This window comes from Trypanosoma cruzi, genomic scaffold (assembly GCF_000209065.1).
Source record: "Trypanosoma cruzi strain CL Brener 1047053517087 genomic scaffold, whole genome shotgun sequence".
NCBI lineage: Eukaryota > Euglenozoa > Kinetoplastea > Trypanosomatida > Trypanosomatidae > Trypanosoma > Trypanosoma cruzi.
This window is the reverse complement of record NW_001849447.1, coordinates 324675-344722: the sequence shown is the minus strand read 5'-3', so window position 1 is coordinate 344722 and position 20048 is coordinate 324675. Positions and strand designations below refer to the sequence as shown.

The 20048-nt window shown below is 45.6% G+C and overlaps 10 protein-coding genes across 10 annotated transcripts, besides 33 other annotated features; all 10 read right to left on the bottom strand.

The window, feature by feature from the left end:
* Nucleotides 1-1756: part of a sequence feature (heterozygous, non-Esmeraldo-like haplotype) that runs on past the window's edge.
* On the bottom strand, nt 35-1213 carry Tc00.1047053511277.460 (hypothetical protein, conserved; the record flags this gene model as incomplete). The annotated part of the gene is made up of 1 exon (XM_816753.1): nt 35-1213. One exon carries the CDS (start codon nt 1211-1213, stop codon nt 35-37), a length of 1179 nt encoding a protein of 392 aa, XP_821846.1.
* On the bottom strand, nt 1646-2623 carry Tc00.1047053511277.450 (GPI-anchor transamidase subunit 8, putative; the record flags this gene model as incomplete). The annotated part of the gene is made up of 1 exon (XM_816752.1): nt 1646-2623. One exon carries the CDS (start codon nt 2621-2623, stop codon nt 1646-1648), a length of 978 nt encoding a protein of 325 aa, XP_821845.1.
* Nucleotides 1757-2231: a sequence feature (haploid, Esmeraldo-like haplotype).
* Nucleotides 2232-3844: a sequence feature (haploid, non-Esmeraldo-like haplotype).
* Nucleotides 2771-2816: a microsatellite.
* On the bottom strand, nt 3124-4425 carry Tc00.1047053511277.440 (tubulin tyrosine ligase protein, putative; the record flags this gene model as incomplete). Its single annotated transcript, XM_816751.1, has 1 exon — nt 3124-4425. One exon carries the CDS (start codon nt 4423-4425, stop codon nt 3124-3126), a length of 1302 nt encoding a protein of 433 aa, XP_821844.1.
* Nucleotides 3845-5016: a sequence feature (areas merged during assembly that could not be assigned to a particular haplotype. This can correspond to areas where the two haplotypes were merged or to regions with more than two copies in the genome that were merged during assembly.).
* Nucleotides 4577-4644: a microsatellite.
* Nucleotides 5017-6147: a sequence feature (areas merged during assembly that could not be assigned to a particular haplotype. This can correspond to areas where the two haplotypes were merged or to regions with more than two copies in the genome that were merged during assembly.).
* Nucleotides 5108-8299, bottom strand: Tc00.1047053511277.420 (hypothetical protein, conserved; the record flags this gene model as incomplete). The annotated part of the gene is made up of 1 exon (XM_816750.1): nt 5108-8299. One exon carries the CDS (start codon nt 8297-8299, stop codon nt 5108-5110), a length of 3192 nt encoding a protein of 1063 aa, XP_821843.1.
* Nucleotides 6148-7539: a sequence feature (areas merged during assembly that could not be assigned to a particular haplotype. This can correspond to areas where the two haplotypes were merged or to regions with more than two copies in the genome that were merged during assembly.).
* Nucleotides 7540-8867: a sequence feature (areas merged during assembly that could not be assigned to a particular haplotype. This can correspond to areas where the two haplotypes were merged or to regions with more than two copies in the genome that were merged during assembly.).
* Nucleotides 8385-8430: a sequence feature (T-rich).
* Nucleotides 8496-8575: a sequence feature (T-rich).
* On the bottom strand, nt 8581-11028 carry Tc00.1047053511277.410 (hypothetical protein, conserved; the record flags this gene model as incomplete). Its single annotated transcript, XM_816749.1, has 1 exon — nt 8581-11028. The coding sequence occupies one exon, from the start codon at nt 11026-11028 to the stop codon at nt 8581-8583; it is 2448 nt and encodes an 815-aa protein (XP_821842.1).
* Nucleotides 8868-10844: a sequence feature (areas merged during assembly that could not be assigned to a particular haplotype. This can correspond to areas where the two haplotypes were merged or to regions with more than two copies in the genome that were merged during assembly.).
* Nucleotides 9414-9435: a microsatellite.
* Nucleotides 10845-11429: a sequence feature (areas merged during assembly that could not be assigned to a particular haplotype. This can correspond to areas where the two haplotypes were merged or to regions with more than two copies in the genome that were merged during assembly.).
* Nucleotides 11092-11129: a sequence feature (T-rich).
* Nucleotides 11430-12710: a sequence feature (areas merged during assembly that could not be assigned to a particular haplotype. This can correspond to areas where the two haplotypes were merged or to regions with more than two copies in the genome that were merged during assembly.).
* On the bottom strand, nt 11607-12659 carry Tc00.1047053511277.400 (UDP-galactose transporter, putative; the record flags this gene model as incomplete). Its single annotated transcript, XM_816748.1, has 1 exon — nt 11607-12659. One exon carries the CDS (start codon nt 12657-12659, stop codon nt 11607-11609), a length of 1053 nt encoding a protein of 350 aa, XP_821841.1.
* Nucleotides 12711-13263: a sequence feature (heterozygous, non-Esmeraldo-like haplotype).
* Nucleotides 13264-16944: a sequence feature (haploid, Esmeraldo-like haplotype).
* Tc00.1047053511277.390 (hypothetical protein, conserved) lies at nt 13315-13905 on the bottom strand (the record flags this gene model as incomplete). Its single annotated transcript, XM_816747.1, has 1 exon — nt 13315-13905. One exon carries the CDS (start codon nt 13903-13905, stop codon nt 13315-13317), a length of 591 nt encoding a protein of 196 aa, XP_821840.1.
* Nucleotides 14222-14593, bottom strand: Tc00.1047053511277.380 (hypothetical protein, conserved; the record flags this gene model as incomplete). Its single annotated transcript, XM_816746.1, has 1 exon — nt 14222-14593. The coding sequence occupies one exon, from the start codon at nt 14591-14593 to the stop codon at nt 14222-14224; it is 372 nt and encodes a 123-aa protein (XP_821839.1).
* Nucleotides 14676-14735: a sequence feature (T-rich).
* Nucleotides 14910-14946: a microsatellite.
* Nucleotides 15026-15056: a sequence feature (AT_rich).
* Nucleotides 15152-16030, bottom strand: Tc00.1047053511277.370 (phosphatidic acid phosphatase, putative; the record flags this gene model as incomplete). The annotated part of the gene is made up of 1 exon (XM_816745.1): nt 15152-16030. The coding sequence occupies one exon, from the start codon at nt 16028-16030 to the stop codon at nt 15152-15154; it is 879 nt and encodes a 292-aa protein (XP_821838.1).
* Nucleotides 16118-16164: a microsatellite.
* On the bottom strand, nt 16478-17425 carry Tc00.1047053511277.359 (phosphatidic acid phosphatase, putative; the record flags this gene model as incomplete). Its single annotated transcript, XM_816776.1, has 1 exon — nt 16478-17425. One exon carries the CDS (start codon nt 17423-17425, stop codon nt 16478-16480), a length of 948 nt encoding a protein of 315 aa, XP_821869.1.
* Nucleotides 16945-17444: a sequence feature (haploid, non-Esmeraldo-like haplotype).
* Nucleotides 17440-17474: a sequence feature (AT_rich).
* Nucleotides 17445-18001: a sequence feature (areas merged during assembly that could not be assigned to a particular haplotype. This can correspond to areas where the two haplotypes were merged or to regions with more than two copies in the genome that were merged during assembly.).
* Nucleotides 17528-17559: a microsatellite.
* Nucleotides 17727-17757: a microsatellite.
* Nucleotides 18002-19840: a sequence feature (areas merged during assembly that could not be assigned to a particular haplotype. This can correspond to areas where the two haplotypes were merged or to regions with more than two copies in the genome that were merged during assembly.).
* Nucleotides 18274-18413: a sequence feature (A-rich).
* Nucleotides 18578-18630: a microsatellite.
* Nucleotides 18631-18706: a microsatellite.
* Nucleotides 19841-20048: part of a sequence feature (areas merged during assembly that could not be assigned to a particular haplotype. This can correspond to areas where the two haplotypes were merged or to regions with more than two copies in the genome that were merged during assembly.) that runs on past the window's edge.
* Nucleotides 19904-19929: a microsatellite.

The following is a 20048-nucleotide window of genomic DNA, read 5'->3' as shown; positions in this document are numbered from 1 at the left end:
GCGTCACAACGGCAACCATTGACGCCCTGTCGCATCAAAGAGCCTCATTCTCAACGTTAATGCGCGCCACCTCCAGACACTTTGAAAGTGAAATTCCTTTCATCAACTGCCAGGTAACAGCGCATGCGCACAGCTTTGTGACAACATCCGCGTCTCTGATGTCGTGATATCCTTGAATGGCTCCCTCAGTAGAGGTGTTATGCCTCTCCTCCGAAGAATTGATTGACAACGCCGTTGGAAGATCAACAACAGAATTAAACATTGCAAGAGGAAGGAGTAGACTGCTGGTGAATTGAGCCGCAACACAGAGCGCAACAATCTGATATGGATTCATCGACATGGCCAGGAGCGCATCTCGCACCTTAAGTGTGGCGCCTATGGGAATGTGTGGATGACCAATGCCCACAATTCGTGGCACTTCCACATTAAAGGCACGTGAAAACCAATCCGCAATGGGTCCAATGACACGATCCTGCTCTTCCGCAATGGGGGCAGCACGGAAGTAAATGTTATCATTCTGATAAAAAGACATCAAATAGTCCACACGCGGCGCAATCATCTGAGGGGAAACAGTTAGTGCTCCACTGCACATGTCCGTCATAGGCATCAAGAGCTTGTTCAAATACCCAGACTGCTCCGCATACTCTTGTGCACAACAGTATGCCATTGCCTCATTCGGAATTGCAAGAACATGCGTGGACTCAAATGCCTTTACTTTACGTCCATCTACCAGGACAGTATACCACCCCTCGTGACCATCGAGAGGTCCTACATTCACATCCTTCCAAAAGACACGCACAGCGGCTCGAGAGCGGTCTCGCATTGACACATCCATTTGATACAATGAGTCCTCCGTGAGTACGCGGCTCTCCTCCTCTTCCTGCTTCTCTAGGCGATCATAAAGCTCTTGAAGTTGCCGTGGGTTCATATTCGACCACTCTTCCAATTTGCGTTCCAGCTCGGCTGTTGAGAGCTCTGCATGAGCCCCAGGATCTCGAGGGACACGATCAAGAAGGGAAGAAGCGTCTATATTACAGGATATACGTCGCTTTGTTTTTTTCGGCGCGATGGTGGGTCCACTTGCAGTCCCATTGTTGCTGCTGCAACCGGAGTTTCCAGATGAGGAAAGAGACGAACAGCAGCGTGTCCCGCTCAAAAGTACAGACAAAAAATACGGTAAAGAAGAAAAAAGTGGCACCACAAACTTGCGCATGGTGCACTATTTTTTCCCCCCTCTACTTTCCTTGTTGCTTTGCTCTTATCTTGCCTCTCGCTATGGCTGGAGTGCGTGCCGACGTATGCGTGTGTCGTCTACTCCCCGTGTGTGCAGCGCCCAGGATAGAGGGCAGTCGATGTGAATCAACTGCAGGGTTGTGACCACGCCACCCAAAACAAGAAGAAACAGCAACAAAAAGGATATGTAAAAAAAAAAAAAACATGGGAGTTTCATCTACACAACAAAATGTTATAAACAATAACAGAAATAAACTGGAAAACAACACCAAGGGAACACAGATAAGGAAAAGCCAGCACTCAAAAACCGAGTCGCCCACAGATATTATGGCAATTCACTTAGTTCATGAAGAATCTCAATGTTTTGTTTCTTTAGCGCTGCATGCTGCCAAGTCCACGACGACTCTTCGTCCTACAGCAGGTCATATTGTACATCCACTGGAACGGGATCCTGTTTGCGATCACAAAAAAACTCCTCCAATTTCCATTTATGAATAGCCTTCGGATCATTCACTGCATCAAAGTGTGACGGCACCGACCTCGGAGGAGGAAGACTCGCACGTTCTTCACCATAATTGAAGTTGTACCACGACATCTGCAGAGCTGTCGTCTCGTTGGGTCCGACTTCACACTTTGCATGCTCCAGAAGTTTCAAAGATTCAAGTGACCAGCGTGAGATAACCGTCAACCCTGTCAATGGATCCAAATGATGCGAATAACTCTCCAATGTCGCATCCGATGAGGTGAGGCAGATCACATTGGGTGCTTTAATTTCAAGGCACATAGACAATGCGCGGCATGTGTCCAGCATAAAAACCACCTTACGATACCGTCGTTGCTCCCACATCATCATGAGTGTATCCGCGATATCCATGGAGCTCAAAAATTCCGAGTCTTGAAATTTAAAAAAACTCTCTGCGGCGTGACCGGCCGCGTAAATCAAGATATGAGAGTTTTCATCCGTGTTGAGGCGCCGCGAAGGCGGAGTATAGGCATCATAGCGTCCCTGCAGAACACCAAGAAAGCGACGCACATCCACATCGTATCCGGCATAGTCTATTTCAACGCTGCAGCCATACAAGTTTATTCGATCGGGGCCTGAAAGAGTGCTGTAAATGGCAGCCGGGTAGGGATTGCGTGGGTCACAGGCATAGCTGTCACCAACTAAGAGAATGATATGGTCGTCGTCTATTCCATGCTTGCGGCAGAGATGATAAATTGTCAGCGCATTGGAGGTGTGGCGTATATTAAAGAAGTAGCGTGAGGAAGACAAAATGACAGCCCACAAGTTTGTCTTTGTTTTGTTGCTGCTGGCGATGACGGTGTCGACTGTTGTCAGCAGAAAAAAAAGGATGCAACAGCACCACAAAACCCCCATCTGACGCTTCATCTTAAAATGAGGCTAGAAACTCTCCTATGATGTCGTCTTTGTGCGAGTGCGTGCCTCTGAAAAACTTTGCCTTCTGTTACTCGTCCTTTCCACGGCATAAAAAAACTCAAAAGAAACAAAAAGAAGGAAAAAAAAACGGAAAGAGGGACACATCCACACACACACACACACACACACACACACGCACATACACTTACGCATGGGTGAAAAATAGCAGGTGACAAGCACAAAAAAACCAAACAACAGGAGAATTGGGCTTTCCCACACCGCTAGAAGAAGCGGATTTCGCAACAGGCAAGCAGTGAAAAAAAAAAACATTACTGATTTCAATGGTAAATAAAAATACATTAAGGCAGAAATGGCTCATACGACGGAAACAACTAACGTCACCCGTTTAGAATACATCCGCAGCATCCTTTATGGAAGACTCCAAAAAAGTCCGTAAAGGGCTTCACCTCCTCGTTATCCCTCGCAGCCACCCTCACTCCCCATTCCTCTCGTCATGTCAACAATCTCTCACTGCTGTCCATCTGCTGCAGTCGTGGTGGCATCCGCATATGGGAAATGGGAATTTCAAGCTCATTCGCACAGCCTAAAAACGATTGTGTTACGCCGCCACCTTTAGCATCTCCGCGACACGCAGGGCCCACCGGGCCATTTTTCCAAATCAAGTCAAAGCCACCCACGCGGATTTCATCTCCCGTACGGCGTTTCTCAATATCAATAACGCTGAACATGTCCTCTAGCATGTTAAACTTCAAGTGGTAATCTGCGGGTGTCTCAGCAGAAAGCGAAGGAGAAGCGTTTGTTTCAATAAGCCAGGGATGCAAATCATTATCCACCATAATATCATATCCGTAGAGCTCAAAGCAATGTTTATCTTGCACAATAATTTTTTGCACAGCATGCAATGAACGCAAAATCATGTTCTGTATATCGTCAAACAGCTTCTGTGCCGTCTCTACCCCACGCGACGCGGTAATGTACTGTCGAAGGTTGCGAAGTCCATACTTGCAGCCCGATGACGGTGTATATTTGGGATTTGTTTTTTGAACGGCAACATTCGTGACATGAATAAATGTGTTTTCGATATCCCTTAAAGAAAACCGTTGATGACAAAAGCGTGCAAATCCTGTGCGATGCAGCCACACCGTGAGGGGAGAGTAGCACGTCACAAGAACATACACACGCAGGTCATACTTTTTCCCACCCACCAGGTGCGGGTTTTCGATATAGCGCTGCGCTAAATAGGGTTCCACCTGCTCGGCCCCGTACGGACCGCCCGCCTTTTCCCCCACTGCTCCGACCTGTCGTTGTTTGTAGTCCTTCCGCCACTCCGCAATCTGTGAGATCTTTGAAAAGAGAAATATGCCTTTTCCCTGCGCCTTCGCCGGCGGCTTCATAATCCAAATCGCATTTGGTTGACGGCGAAATTCCGTCTCAAACATGCCGTAGTCCTGCGGCAGCGAGAAGGTGACGGGAAAAAAGTCAAACTCCGTCGCCTCCTCCAAACGCCCCTCCCGTTCGAGGCTTTTTCGCATGCGCTTCAAGTTTTTCACCATAAAATCCTTCCGTGTCAGTTCAAAGTGATTGCGGAAGTGGTTGATTCGCTGCACGTCGTCCAGCCGCACATGATCGTGCACCTCGCGGATCCACCCCACGTCAGCCCAAAACAAATCCCAGCCAAGGTCGCTGTCGGTCTCGAGCCACCCGCGACTGCGCATCACATCAAGAACGGTGTTGCGCAGAAATGTTCTAAAGCGTACGGGCCCCACACGACCGCGTCGCTCCCCTGAAGGCATTGCAGCACGCTGTGGCCGCAGAAATGGGAATAAAAAAAAACGTGTGAAAAGTGACCACCCGCTCCCTGTTGTCGTTTTTGTGTTGCCGCCGCAAAGGACACACACACACAAAAAAAAAAAAAAGAATGACAGAAAGTACGGAGGAAACAGAAATAACAATAATAATAATAATAATAATAATAATAATAATAATAATAATAATAATAATAATAATAATAAATGGCAATGCCTGCAAAGGCCCACAAGATAACAGACAAAAAAAAACTACTACAAAAAAAGGAAGGATGCTTCTTTTTTTTTTTTTTCGACACGCATGTGGGCTATTCCAAAGTGTTCCTTTTACTCGTCCTCCATTCTCGTTATTGTTGTTGTCGTCGTTGTGGCCTTTGCCGCTGTCCTTTCTTTTTTCTTCTTCTTCTTGGCACTTTTAACTTCATCTTTACCTCCTTTTCCCCCCCCCCCCCCTGACGCTGAAGGTGTTCCTCGTGTCATCTCTCCCTCCTCTTTGTCGCGCCACTTTCCCCCACACCCCGCCCCCTTCTCTTAGCCTCCAAAGCCGAAAGGACGGACTGAGGGGAACGTCGCAGTGAGTGAAATGGATCCGCGACACCACCACCAAAAAAAACAAAAAAACAAAACAAATCTTTTTCCTTGCTTGACGAGCGGTTTCTTTTAACGGCACTCACCACGCGGAGAGGGTTTGAACTTTCGATTCCCTGCCGAACACCGTGGTGTAAGACGCGGGCGCATCTTCGTTACCAGAACAAATGACTGTAAATAAATGGCGAAGACGGACACGGTGGTACGCAGTGCAGAAGTCCAGCAGTTTTTCCATCCTCTCAGTGCACACAACACCACAAAATTGGATGCACTTCGTCAGCAACTTAATACATAAACCAATTTCCCTTAGTTCCATATATGGAGAAACTGTAATATGAACCGCCAATTCCTCAAAAAGGTCACCAATGGTTTTATCTTCTACAAACGAGCTGCCATGCGCAGAAGTATTTTCCAACAAAGTAAAAAACGCATCCACCGCACAAATGATAGCTGGCATAAATGAGTAGCGCAAACAATTCACAAAATACTTCAACAACCGTTTCCACACAAAGTGGGTGTCCAAAAATTCTTTTATCTCAATCCCAAGATTTCCACTTGACAAAAAAGTCTTCATAAGCGCATTAAACACCCGTTCACGAGAATTCTTGTGCGCCATCACCAATTCGGCAGGTACGGAAAAAAGAAGCGAGAGAAAACCTCCGTATAAAAAAATAAAATCTTTACTGTAAAACAATGCGACACCCAAGTTGCACCATTCACCACTAATCATACTGTAAATAATGTCTGCAACATCATACACATAAATCTCACTCACCACACCCGGCGGGATTTCTTCTATTGATCCCTTCCAGTTTGAGCTTGACAAACCCAGTGTGTGCATGACACCATGTACGGCACGGAAAGCAAAGCCAACCAACCCCCAACGTGTTTCACATTTGTTATCTTCCACAAATAAACGTGTTGCCAAGTTACAGAGTTTGGCACATAACCGCAGCAATAAGGGTGCGTTTGCAGGTAAAGCCCGAAGCAGATCCTCTATTTCCTGACTCCGTTTGAGTAGAGCATCCAGCAAGCAATAAAGGCTTTCCACCTGATTGATGCCATCCGCAATAGCACACAAGTCATAAAAAACTGAATGAGGATCCGCCGTTAAACGATCCACATCCAATGATCGGGTGACGATACAAGAGATAAGGTCCAACGTTGGGAATCCCGCATAATGACGGCACTCAGTAAAGGATGTCAGGGTGCTAAGCATTCTAGAGCGGGCCTTTCTCCCCTCATCAGTAAGTTTATCGCTAGTGATACGGAGGAGCTCAATTCGTTCCTCCTTCATCGCCATAAGAATGGAGAACATCTTTTCCGATGACAAAAAAAAACCGCATACACCCTGCATTAGCACCCTATTAAGTAGGAGGTTTGCATCATGGGTAAGACATGCCTTTTCGCTGTGGTGTAAGTAAACGTAACATAACAAGCTGATCATGATTTCATAAAATTCACTAGAGGGCTCAGAAAAAGACTCATATAGACACACACAGAAAAAAAAGAGGGCACGTAATATGCCCAAGTGAACTTTACCTCCTCCTGTCGTTGAAGAAAGTTGAGAATCATCATCCTCTACATCTACCAGAGAAAGACTCGTTAAAAGAGCGCTGGTCAATGTACCATCCACAGAGAGCAACTCACGCGCAAACCGAGCTAGAATTCCAACCAATTCATCGCTTTGATGTGCTGCGTTATTTAACACGGCAATCGCCACGGTAGAAATAATGACGGAAAGCCGCGATAAGCAGACATGCATAAGAAAAAGGGGTGCATCCAATGCAGTGAGGGTAGGAAATACGGCCTGCACATTCACTGCAAGAGACAACAAGAGATCACCCATCCCATCCGAATCACCGGTCTCCCGGATACGCACGCACAACTCATACTGCTCAATAGTACTTCGCAACCGCTGTGCAACAATGCCGTAGATGTCAATTTTCTCGCAAAACAGCATTTCGGCAATAGGCAAAAGGGTCTTTTCGTTGTGTAACATAATACCCAAATCGGAGCGTGCTTCGTAGGAATCCTCAGCAAGGTGTGCTTTGGCAACAACATTGTCAAAGTAACACCGGGATACTTGCATAATGCTTCTCATGATCGGCATTTCCCGTGTATTCTCACCTTCTCCCGCCAAACAAGGAATGACACGATCACCAAGGAGGAAAAACAAATGCATAAGTTCCTGGCGAAGCTCTTCTTCACCATCCTCCCATCTTTCCAGCACACCAATGACCGCCTCTTCCCACTGCTCAATAAGATATGGGCGATTCAACAAATAATTTGAAACCCTGCCTTCGTCGCGGTCAGATACGTTTACAAGAACTGCACAGCCTAATTGTAACAGTTGCGGCAATCCACTGGACTTATACAGAGAAGGTAATCTGGAAAACAGTTCAAGAAACGAGTCACTTAACTTGTTTTGCGACTGAAGCCACTCAGGGTCGACACAAATTATCGAAGAGGCCATTCGTAGAAACCGGACACACTTTCCTCTCAAATCCAGGGACTGATACGTCAAAAGAATTTGAATGCAACCATCAACAAGTAGTGAAAGCGCAGGAAACCATTTTTCACCCTTCTCCAAAAAGATACTTTCATCCGTCTTGTTTTTCACTGTGATAAGTGCTGGAGGACAACGCGTTGACATAATCTCCATGATAGTGCAGCACACCTCGAGTGCACCTTTTAGACAGGAAGAAAATTGGGTCACAATAAAACTAAAAACAATCGGAATAAATCCCTCTACAAAATTCGATCGCAGGCTTTGCAAACCATCAATTGATTCTTTTTGCGCAAAGTATGTAAGCACCTCCAGTATGCAGTCTAGCAAATCGCTTACAGGAAAACGAGAAGAAAGTTCTCCTACAATGGACATTCCAATCGGTTCAGAGCCCTGCTCCATGGATAAGATTTCCAGCCTCCAATTCACGTAGATAGCACATGCATAAATAGAATACAACTCATTTTTAACATATAATGGAAGCTCTTCACCGCGCTCACGCATCATAGTCAGGTAGTCCAGAACATACAGTTGAATATATTTCCGTTCCTTGGGTCCTAATTCATTACTTACAACAAAATGCATCGCTTTGCATATAATAAAACGCAAGTAATTACTCTGGCACAGCGGCAGCAAACTCTTTACTTCTTCCCAATGGTCAAAGCAGCTCATAAAACGGAGTCTAGCGGCAGCCCTATCGCGTACAGCCTTGTCTGGAGATGTCAATGCCTCCTCTGCAAGCTTTGCGAGTACATCAATGTCCATCACCTCCTTTGCTTTTCTTCTTCTTCCCTCAAAACCTTATCTATCAATTCACTAACTAAAATAAGTGGTCCTCATGCATGCCGATAAAAATAAAGAAAAGAAGCAAACAACAAGGAGAAAAAAAAAAAAAATCGCGTCACGGAGTTAGCGCAGTATCAGCGTTGTCGTTGCTTCCTCGTGTGGAGGAAAGCATCACAAAAAAAAAAAAAAAAAAAAGAAAATAGAACAAGCAATAAAATAATAAATAAATAAAAGAAAAGAAAAGAAAAACAAAAATCGAATCAATAGCCGCCATCCATACAAGTAGCTGACACACTGCAATGTCGGGAAAAAGACCCGTTCGAACCCGCTACAGGCCGCACACCAAACCGATGACTATGCACATTTTGCAACACACCATCGCCTCTAAAAAATTTATTGCCACCAACGTGGCCGATTTCATTGACATTCCCATTGGTATCATAACTATCACAGGAAAGAGGCACTGCGAAACGTCCAGAAGCGGTCCGCAGGCTCTTGCCTCGTTCGCGAGCCCCAGATGCGGCACCTGCACTCGACACGCTTTTTCCTTTAAGCGCGGGGGGGAAAGAAAGAGCTGAAAACGGTGAAATCTTATGGTGTTTTGTCGGTGGCGATACGAAAAAGTCACTACGGTGCTTCAGCCACAGCCGTGCCGCGAGCATCCACAGTGCACGTCCGTACGATAAGGGTGGAGTCTGCCGCAACTGCATTGTCGCGTCAGTAACCGCAATGAGGAACGCAATCCAGTCCCGCCGGCAACGAAACCGCAGCACCAAAACAGCTGCGCCATTGGGATCAATTGGACGTCGTCGATGCGACAGTGGCAAACCGAGAGCTCCGTTCGTGTGGTGCGGCGGGTTCTGAGATATGAAAAAGATACAGTAAGAGGAAGCGTCATCATGAGCAAAAAGCGTACAAGAAAATTCCATCAGCAATTGCCGTGCGTGAGCACCACACAAGATACAGCTTATATTCCCGGTGGAGCCACTACCAATTGTCCCAAGAGGATACAACAAAAGACCATCCATAAGCGAAAAATGATGTATTTCCCGTACACGACGCGTCGAGCCTCTGTCGACTTCTCTGTTTTCCAGTTGTTGTTGTTGTTGTTGTTGCTTCTTTTGTGTCGGTCCCATCTCCGTCTGAAATTGCTGTACCCCCTGCTTATCGTGTGATGGCATCGACGTTACGGATGCTTGGAATTCACGTCCAGAGGATTTCCTAGCCAAACCGTTTAAATCCCGTATAATTCGCTCCACCAAAAGAAGGACTTCCCGTCGGTCCTTCGAAAGTTGCACCAGGGCGGGTATCTTCCTCCCTTCACTTGGGAGAACGTCTGCCAAAATGCCTCTCTTGTGCAGTACAGCCAAAGCCTGTGAAGGTAAAAGTGAATTTACCGGAGGGTCTAAAGAGAGCTGCTTTGTCGGCGACAAAGTAACGCTCGGGGAAAGAAGAGGACGTGCCCGTGATAATCTGGTAAGAGCACAAGTGCGTGGCAATTCCTTCTTCCCATTGTTAAATGTCAGAGGGGAAGAAATCTTTGAATGTGAAACCGGGAACAAAGAAGAAGATATTCGGTTCTCTGGTATTCCTTCCGCAGCAACTGACAAATTGCCAGAAATGTCAATTTTGCTGGACGAAGCAACCGTGTTGCGAGAATTACATGGAGGTGGGGGAGAAGTTCCCACAGGCTCTACAGGTGATGCTAACAAATTTGCCCGCAAAGGTGTTGAAGACAAAGAAGCAAAAGAATCTCTATCCACAGATGGAGAACGAATCTTTTTGGGCGACGCGCCCCCGTTCGATGGTGATGAAACATCACTTGAGGCCAATAAGGCAACAACTGGAGGGGGAAGAGGAGGAGGGGGACGAACGGGCGATTTGTTCTCGGCTTTAATGCCCGTGCATGCGCGGAGTACCGCAAGCGCTTCCTCGTGCACCTCAATTGCTCTAACTTCCTCCTCAGTGAGGACGCAGAGCTGTTGAGTCTCCGCCACAGCGCGTTTCATGTCACTTTCAATTTGAATTAACTTGGCGACGCGCTCCGACTCCGTTCTCTTAATCTGCGCTTGCGCTTCGGCGAGTGCCTTTTGACGGGCGGCCATCGCCGAGCGGCGCACTGTACGCAACTCCTTCAACCAGCTTTCTTCCTCTGCACGACGCTCGCTAAGATGTGTACGAAGCGTCTCCTCCATCACCGCCACGTGCGTCTCCGCTCCTCGAGGTGGCGAGCGCCTCATTTCCCCTTCCCGTTCCCGGCGTTCTCGATTCACCCCAATGTCGAGTGCGGCCGGCGTGGACAACGACGCCGGCGTCAACGAGGGTTGGGGTTGCGGCTGAGAATCCAACTCGCCAGAGTGCGAGGGGAGGGTCAATGGACCTGAGGTATCTAATCTATCGGATTTGACATCCAAACGCTTTCCCCGTCGTTCACGCGCACGCTTCAAAATTGCTAAACGTCGCTGCGCATCCTCACGTTCTGCTCGTAATTCGCGCCGCTGCTGCTCCAAAAAAGACCCCGCCTCTACGGACGCATGAGGAACGGGAGAGAAGGTGCCACTGGCCTCCATAGCGTCGTTTGCAGACCCACAGAGGAAGCTCAGGCTCGCGTAACGGCCATGTAGCAAGAGCGTCTCATCAATGACACGCATAACGTTGCGCAGACGGCGACGAAGTGCACTCCGAGCATCATCCGAATCGAGGTGCATAAGGGGCTTCCCTTGCAAATTCAATTCCTCTTCAGTCCAGTGGCCAGATGGAAAATGAAGAGGAAAAAAAGAGCAAGAAAAAAAAAGAGAAAAAGAAAAAAGTGTTATATATGCAGACAAATGCCCCTGTTTTTCCATTTGTGCTCACAGAAAGTGAACCCCTCATTTGAAAAGGACAAGAAAATAAATTAAAAAATGATCGCCCTAATTCATTATTCCAAAAGCGACTGTTGTGATCCTCGCCACTACCACCCGCAGTGGCGCTTAAGATACATATACAATGAGAAAAGAAATGAGAAAATCATGCAGCTTCAATCGATTCTCAGGCGATTGTTGAATAGGAAGTAAGGTATCAAATTTGATCTTCGCGAAATATTTCCCCTTTCCCTCTCCTCGTTCATGTCAATTCACCTCCCGTCTTTTTCCATCCCCGCTGCTCTGCACCACACTCGTGTGGCCGGAAATAAATGCAGGTTCTGCCAAATCACATCCTTTTAAGATTAACTTTTGCTTCAGAACCTTTCTCTTTTGTTATTACATTCGTCCTTTTTTTTTTTCCGCCTTTTCCTTCTCCTCCTTCAGTGGGTTGGCACGTGAAGGTCAAAAAAATGATACATGACGGTTGCTGCTGTAATAAGAACGCAACCCAAAACAAACATTACGGATGGCATATGCCCCCAAATAATAAAAGACATGAAGCCACTCACCGCCACTGCCACCCCTGTTGCAAAGCCCTTCACAATATTGTCCGTGTACTTCACCACGATAGCAACCAAAAGTCCACCGAGTGCATGAATAAAAACAAGCCCAATGGTTAGCCACTGGTCATACCCCCGCCAAAAATGGAACGCTTGACCGTGTTTCCCCTCGGCGGGCAAAGTGGGAAGAAAATCGAGTAAGAACACAGAGAGCGCAGCAAAGGGGATCCCAAAAAGCGAGAGATGAATGTTCCGCACCGCCAGCGATGGCGCAGTGGTTTTGACGACCTTCTCAAAATATACACCAGCGTAACTCGAAGAAAGCCCCGACAGCACGCAGGAAGTAACTCCAAGCAGAGGCCTCTGAGGACGCTGTTCTTTGAGCAAAAGCTTATTTGGCCTCTTCCCCCCACCATTCTGCAGCTGGGCAAGAAGAACACCAAGTGTGAGCACAAGCAACGACAACCATTGCATCATGCTCAGCCGTCGCCCTAGTAGTATCAGAGAAAACACGCCGGCGGAGATCAGCTTGGTCTGTGACCAAACTTGAAAAGACAATGCGTCAAGCTCAGAGAGACCGATAAAAGTAAGGTAATTCTGCATGGTAAAAAGAGCCGCGGGTACCGCCAGCTTAAGAGTTTCCTTTTGAAAAATCACACCCCACAAAAGTTGTGGAACGCCACTTTGAGCAGTGGAGGATTTACCGAGTTCAAGCAGAGGGACTCCGCACAAGTAGTTTTCTACAGTAAAGATAATGATGCAAAACAGCATCTTAACAATTTCCTGGTTAAGCACAAGTGTGGAGGCGTGGTATTGCCTCTCCGGCGGCACATTAGCACGGGAGTAACGCGTCATGACAACCAACAGACTGTTCTGCAGCACCAGAACCAAAAGACTAACGGCGGCCGGAGAAGCCCATTGTAAAGTTGGCATCTAAACAGAACAATGCGCACACTCAAATATCACAGTGAGACGAGCAAAACTAAATAAATAAATAAATATGAATATATGCAGAACGGAAAATAGGCAAATCGGTTCGTGTATCCCCTCTCCCTCCTCCCCCTCCTTCTCAAAAAAAAAAAAAAAAACGAACAAAAATAAGTAAACTATACCTGAGCCTATGCAACAATAGCCCAATCCAATCAAAATGAAAAAAAAAAAAAAAATTGGTGCGTGCCAAATATCGTTGTGCGAGTAATGACGTCTATGTATTATTCCCAGAGGGAAAACAAAGCCTGCCTCGCACCCTGTTCTACACCTGTCTGCCAATAGACAATAAAGAAAAAAAAAAAAAAGAAAGGAATCGTTTCACAGGAAATTAAAACGGATGGGATGCAACAACAAGGCCCAATGTACAGAGACACAGAAGCTCAGACATAGATACGCAGTATCCACAACTCATAAGAAAACAAAAAAAATCCCCCATTCCCACACCCACCCCAACAGAGTGCAACACAGGCACATAGCTGTAATTACTAACTAAACTCTTATCTTTCATCACGGCATATTCCAAGCTGACAAAACGCGAGCAAGAATATTGTGATCATGTCTAATGCCAATATTTCATCACCTGGTGGTTGTCTCCCCACTAGTTCTTCGACGTTGACGTTGTTGGCGCTGTCTCCCATATCATTTTTTCCTTCTCATATCCCTTGCGATTGTCATTATGAAGTTTGCGATGATTATGAATTCGTGTGTACATCCACTCTGAAAGTTCCACCACGTCCGTCTTCGTCTCCCACCCAGTTCGGAACCTCGCTGGTTGTTTATGCCCGGTGTAGTCTCTCGTTTTCATCCGAGATTCGCTGCGATTTTTCTCCGCAATATTTGCCATGGCAATATTGTTCTCGGCTGTTTTTGGTTTGTGATTGAGGATGCCATTTACACCGGCTAAGGTTGCTGCCACAGAACGCCTTGACGGACGACGAATTGCGAGGTCTTGTAAAGAACATGGCGCATCCATCTGCGTCAACGCCACTGCATGCACCTCCGGCTGTGTGGCCTGCCACTTTGAGCGGACGGATGGTCGCGTGACATCAACGTAACACTTTCCCCGGCCCGGTGGTGGCGGCACCTGACGCTCCATCATCCAGGATGGCTCCAGGTGGGCGGCCTTCTTGGATGTTGGGAACAAATCCCCGCCACCAGCACTAAATCGACGCAACGTCCTCTGCAACATCTGCAGATGTCAACAAAAATATAAATTATCGTCCCTCCCCTAAGAACCACCAAATATAAATATAGATGTATGCATGCAAAGAGGGAGAAAGAGGCGTGATGCACCCGTTGTGTACTTCCTCTGCAAAAATCCGGTACACCAGTGAATCGACAATACACGCAAATAGAAAAAAAGAGGGAAAAAAAAAAAACGTTGTTCGGGCACCAACAAATCGAAAAAGAAATCGCTCCATCAGAAAAAAAAAAGCCGAGAGAACCAAACAGGTCTTTGCGAATTATTGCCGTCACCAGAAAAAAAAAAAAAAACTCTTCATACGTCATCCCTTCCGCATTGCGTGGTTCCCTGTCTCCACTGCCTCACTAAGGGATTCAACACTAATGTCATCCTCTGCCTGATGAATCTTGAGGCGGCGACGCATGCCATACTTACCCTTTTCGTGGCTGTTGTGCGGCAAAGGCGAAGGAATGTGGGGGGTGCGAGCATAAAATTCACGCTCCGCCTCTCTCTCTGCGGCGTAACGCGCATCCATCTCTGCTCGATGGGAATGAAGTTTTTTCATAGGCTCAATGCCTTCATGCAGCTTTGGGGGCGGCGGCCCACCCTGAACAAACAACCGACGAGCCACAATAAAAAAACCTGCAGCAACGTTCGATGAGAACTCTAAACTAGACAGCCATGTGCGCTGCATCTCGCCCTTCCCACCAATGAGCGCCAACTACCAACAAATGCAATTGTCGTTTATATCTTGCCACAGCTTCTCACGCAGACACAAACAAAAACAGAGAGAGAGAGAGAGAAAAAAAAAAAAAGAAAAACAGATAGCAAAGAAACCCAAAAATGACATCAGATCATAAAATAAATGTTGGAAAGAGCACAATTCAAACCCGAAAAGAAAACAAAATCCGCACAACGCATTCAATAAAATTCGCTTAGGAATGTTCCAAACACACACACAAAAAAAAGAATAGTAGAAGGGAAAATACCTAAAAAAACATCAAGCAGCAATATGTATATATATATACATATATACATGGATATATAGTGCCCAAATAAATTCCAGTAAAAAACTTTCACGCGGGAATGTGTGCGTATAGATATGCATACATTTGTATAGCGTGCCTTTAAAAATATATATATATCAATTAAAATAAGGTTTCCATGCGTTATTATTATCTCTGCACCTAACATTTATAATAGGTAAATTTCACTATTTAAAAACATTTCATATACTTTGTGAGTTCAAAGATTATTCCGCGCCGTTCGATGAATTCACTGTACACATTATCCTCAACTCATTCTCCTCAATTGGATTTTGAGCCACCGATCCCACGGCAGACGCGGCAGAAGGGGTGCTAAACGATTCGCTCCGTATCACCCAATCTCCTGTAGGACCCACCACAAACGAAAGAAAGACGGAAAACAAAGCAGAGAATGTACCAACAACCGCGCCCCCCACAATGTCGGAGAAGTGGTGCTTGTTATCGCGTGTGCGGGAGATGGAAACGACGAGAGGGAAGATGAGGGGAAGCAAGGAGGCGGCGGCTGTGTAGAATGCACCAGTACGAAGGGTTCCCGTCCGGCAAAGTAAATATAATACCAGCGGAACAAACCCGGCGAATGACGACGAAGCGTGGCCGGATGGAAATGACAATCGCCCCTCACGGGCCGCGCCACATATTTGATCGTGTGTGAACTGATTAAAATTACTTTCCGTGATGCCTTCCTTCGCCAGACGATGAATGAAATCAGGCCGCAGTCTCCCCGCGTACAGTTTGCAAAGGTTCACAATGCAGTAGTCAAGGGAAACGCTGAAAGACTGCACAAGGATCCAGGCATTCAGATGCTTGGCCACCATGTGCTTCCCGTGTTCCCGCCAGGTGAAGTACTCCCCCGTAGCGTAAATGAAAATGACAAGAATCACGGCGATAAGGACAGAGTACGTCGGGGATGTCTCGGTGTGGCTTGGAGGTTGGCTGATGCTGGTGTCGTCAAAGACAAACGGACGGCAGTGTGGCCGTACGAGGATGCCGACGAGTGCCCCGACAAGTCCAAAGACGACACAAGTAACGTAATCAAACACCCTCCACCTCCATACAAAGTTCATTTTGCCTGACTTGAACATCATATTGCCAAAAGTTCTCTTTTGGGTAATAAATAGCCACTAAAAGAAAAGAAAGCGGAAAAAACCGCCGTTTTAAATAAAAGCAGCAACAAAACAAAACAAAAAAAAAAAAAAAAAGAAAAAAGAAAAAAGAAAAACAACGAACATCAACAGAGAAAAAAACCGTCAGTCAAAAAATAAAGTTCGCCTTTTATTTTCTTCATGACGCCACTCCCTGCAAATCCACACAATTTTCCACCGCTGTACTCAGGTACACTCACACTTCAATATCTCCAAAAATTCACCAAACCCCCCGCTACACTCATCGGTGTAGAATGCACCATAAATAAGTCATCAAAAAAAAAAAATATATTGATCGCTTAAGAAGCCCACATCACAATAAAGAAAATAAAAAAAAAAAGGACAACGGGATAAAAAAAAAAATCCTTCAGTGAAGGACAAAGCGCGTAATCACCTCTTTGAGGCATAATCCTGTCGACGTGGTAAGAACATCCCATTACGTTTCACGACACGAAACAGGACAGTCACGGAGAGAAGTGCACAGCCTGTTCCAATGATGCCTCCAGCCAAAACATCAGAGAAATGATGACGGTTGTCACGTGTCCGGGAAACAGCAACAACAATTGGTAAAATTAGCGGCAGCATAGACAAAAAAAGACGCAATGGGGACGCAAAATAAAATACTTGCAGATGCCCCACAAAAAACAGCACCAATGTAACAATTGAAGAAAACGAGATGGCGGCGTGACCCGATGGAAAAGACAATCTCCCTTCACGTGCAACTTTGCACCAGTCCACCCCCGTTGATTTCTCGCTGTAACCTTCATTTTCCAATCGCGCAAGGAAGTCAGGACGCAGACGACCGGCGTATAATTTCGTGATGTCAACAATAAACATACTCAGCGTCACAGAAAACGCCTGAGCGAGAAGCCAGTGATTCAATTTTTCCAAAAAGAGCCACCACCGTGCATTGCCACCCGCCTCTTCCCCGTCGCTTGTATTGATGACAGTGCCACCATCAGCTTCTTCGGTGTGACACCGTCGCATATTCATCCGTTCACTGTTCCTTGTTTCCAGTGCATTGGTGACCAAGTCCAGGGAGGTAGAAGGCCCGTGAGAGGGTCTCGTGTCGGGTCGCCACAGCAGCGCGCGGATGAGCTCAACGACAAAGTAGATTAATGCGGGCAAAATGGCGATGGGAGCCAAAGACCAAGAGGGAAATAATCCAGCCCCAGCGTAGGTGTGTCCGATTGTTGCGTCTTGCCAAGAAAATTGACGACAATGCGGACGCACCTTTTTCCCAATTGTTAAAGCGGCAGTACATAGAAACACACAAAGCAAATAGTCCACTATCCTCAATTTCTGCAAAACCTTCAGAACCTTTTGATACGGCAGCATCCCTGGATGGTGTGAAATTAAAAATAAATATAAAATATAAAATATAAATGAACGGAAAAGGCAAATCGGTTTGGGTTTCCCCTCTCCCTTTCCCCCTCCTTCAAAAAAAAAAAAAAAAAAAAAAACAACAAAAATAAGTAAAATATTGCATCACCAACAATAGCCCAATCAATCAAAATCACAAAAAAGGATTTGGTGCGTGCCAAATATCGGTTGTGCGAGTAATGACGTCTATGTATTATTCCCAGAGAGACAACAAAGCCTGCCTCGCACCCTGTTCTACACCTGTCTGGCAATAGACAAGAAAGAAAAAAAAAAAAAAAAGAAAAAAAGCGTTTCACAGGAAATTAAAACGGATGGGATGCAACAACAAGGCCCAATGTACAGAGACACAGAAGCTCAGAAATAGATACGCGGTATTCACAACTCATAAGAAAACAAAAAAACAAAAAAAAAATCCCCCATTCCCACACCCACTCCAACAGAGTGCAACACAGGCACATGGCTGTAATTACTAACTAAACTCTTATCTTTCATCACGGCATATTCCAAGCTGACAAAACGCGAGCAAGAATATTGTGATCATGTCTAATGCCAATATTTCATCACCTGGTGATTGTCTCCCCACTAGTTCTTTGACGTTGACGTTGTTGGCGCTGTCTCCCATATCATTTTTTCCTTCTCATATCCCTTGCGATTGTCATTATGAAGTTTGCGGTGATTATGAATTCGTGTGTACATCCACTCTGAAAGTTCCACCACGTCCGTCTTCGTCTCCCACCCAGTTCGAACCCGCTGGTTGTTTATGCCCGGTGTACTCTCGTTTCTTTTCAATATATATATAAAAATTTTTTTTTTTTTTTACGTTCCAGTCTTTTTTACTTTTCACTTTTATTTCGATTTATCCCGTTGGCTGAATTTTGTTTCGTTTTATTTTTTCTTTCTTATTATATCCTTCTGTTTTATGCTTCGTTTTGTTTCCCTTTTTCGCTGACAGTGTTTCGAGGCCTTCCTTCTCGCCAACCCCTCCGGTGGCCAATCATCCCACAAAGGAAAACAAGTGAAGAGGGGCACGAAGAGGCAAATTGCAGAAAAGTGGGGAAAGGCAGGCGCAGTGCGGAGAGGAGAAAAAAGAAAAAAAAAGAACATTACATAAATAAATTAATAAATTAATAAATAAATAAATAAATAAATAAATAAATAAAAAAGATAAAACAAAAAACTAACAAGACGGAAAAGAAAATCAACCACGCAGAAAAAAGGGGGAAAATAAAAAAAAAAGGCTAAATGGAGAAAGAGAAGAGTGCACAGGCCAATACAATAATTATTTGTACACATGCATGTATGCCCTTCAGTGGGCACATCAAAAAGCTTTATTTCCCTAATTCCTCTCTGCTCCAGAAGGCAGTCAACCTTGATGCCTCCAATCGCATTGCATCAAGAGAATAATAATAACAATAACAGAAAGGGACTGGAAAAAAAAAAAAAAAAGTCAGAAGAGATGCGAAGAAATGATGGTCCAGTGACAAACCTTTTCACCTTCCCAAATCACAGGGATCATTAAAACAGAAAAACAAAAGGGTAATTGTGATAATAATTTCAAAACAACAATGACAATTATCAATGATAACTGGTCGCCCTCACAAAAAGTCTCTTTAGAAGTGCTTAAGCTAATAATGGGGTTTTCCAAAGTGGAAGTGCAAAATGTTACTTCCCCTAAGAACTTCTCAGCGGGGTTCAGCCGACCAACGCCCCCGAAGTGATGCACACACATACCTCCTCGTAGACATTATTATCCTTTTTCTTCATTTGCACAAGCTCACATTCAAAGTTGAATGGAGGACCACTGCACCACCGCTGGTGTGTAGTGAGGCGTCGCAAATCGGGGTGTTTCCGGCAAATCCACATCCACAATCAAAGAAACAAACGTCGTGGATACGTGTGCGGTGCATTCTGACTTCTCCGCGGAAAGAGAAACTGAAGGAGCAAAAACCAAAAAAGGCTTCGCAGACGAATCATACAGTTCATATTCGTCAATATCGAGTGGTGAATCGCCCCTAACACAATTTAACTTCAACGACCGACCCCGGTCTGGACAGTGTGCATCGCTGGGGAAAAAAGTGTTGCAGGGAATCCTTGCCTGAACCCCCTTCGCCGAGTTTCGTTTCAGTACGCGCATGGCAGAAAATAAGAGGATCCGTGAGAGGAGACGATCTGTGGTGAGTTTCGAGGCCGCTGCGTCAACGCCCTCCTCGCACTCATCCATCCACATGCTAGACAAATTAACCTTCGTATTGGTCTCATCCGCATCAATGAGCCCAACGAATTTTTCGCCGTCGTTGTCCTCCAAAGGGCAACCTCCTCTTGGACGAGCCGCTTCATGCGACTGCATTGCGTCACAATCTATCGGCTCTTCCCCCCCTGCACTACCCCAAAAATCCACGCACAAACACACGCAGAGGCAAAGCGCAAAAGGTAAATAATAATAATAATAGTAATAATAAGAAAAAAGATATGTATATATATATACCATTTACAGGTACAAAGTGAAAAAAAAAAACAAATGCAACAGTCCAAAAAATAGATAATTGTATGCGCAAAGCGTCTTGTTTTATCTTCGGTA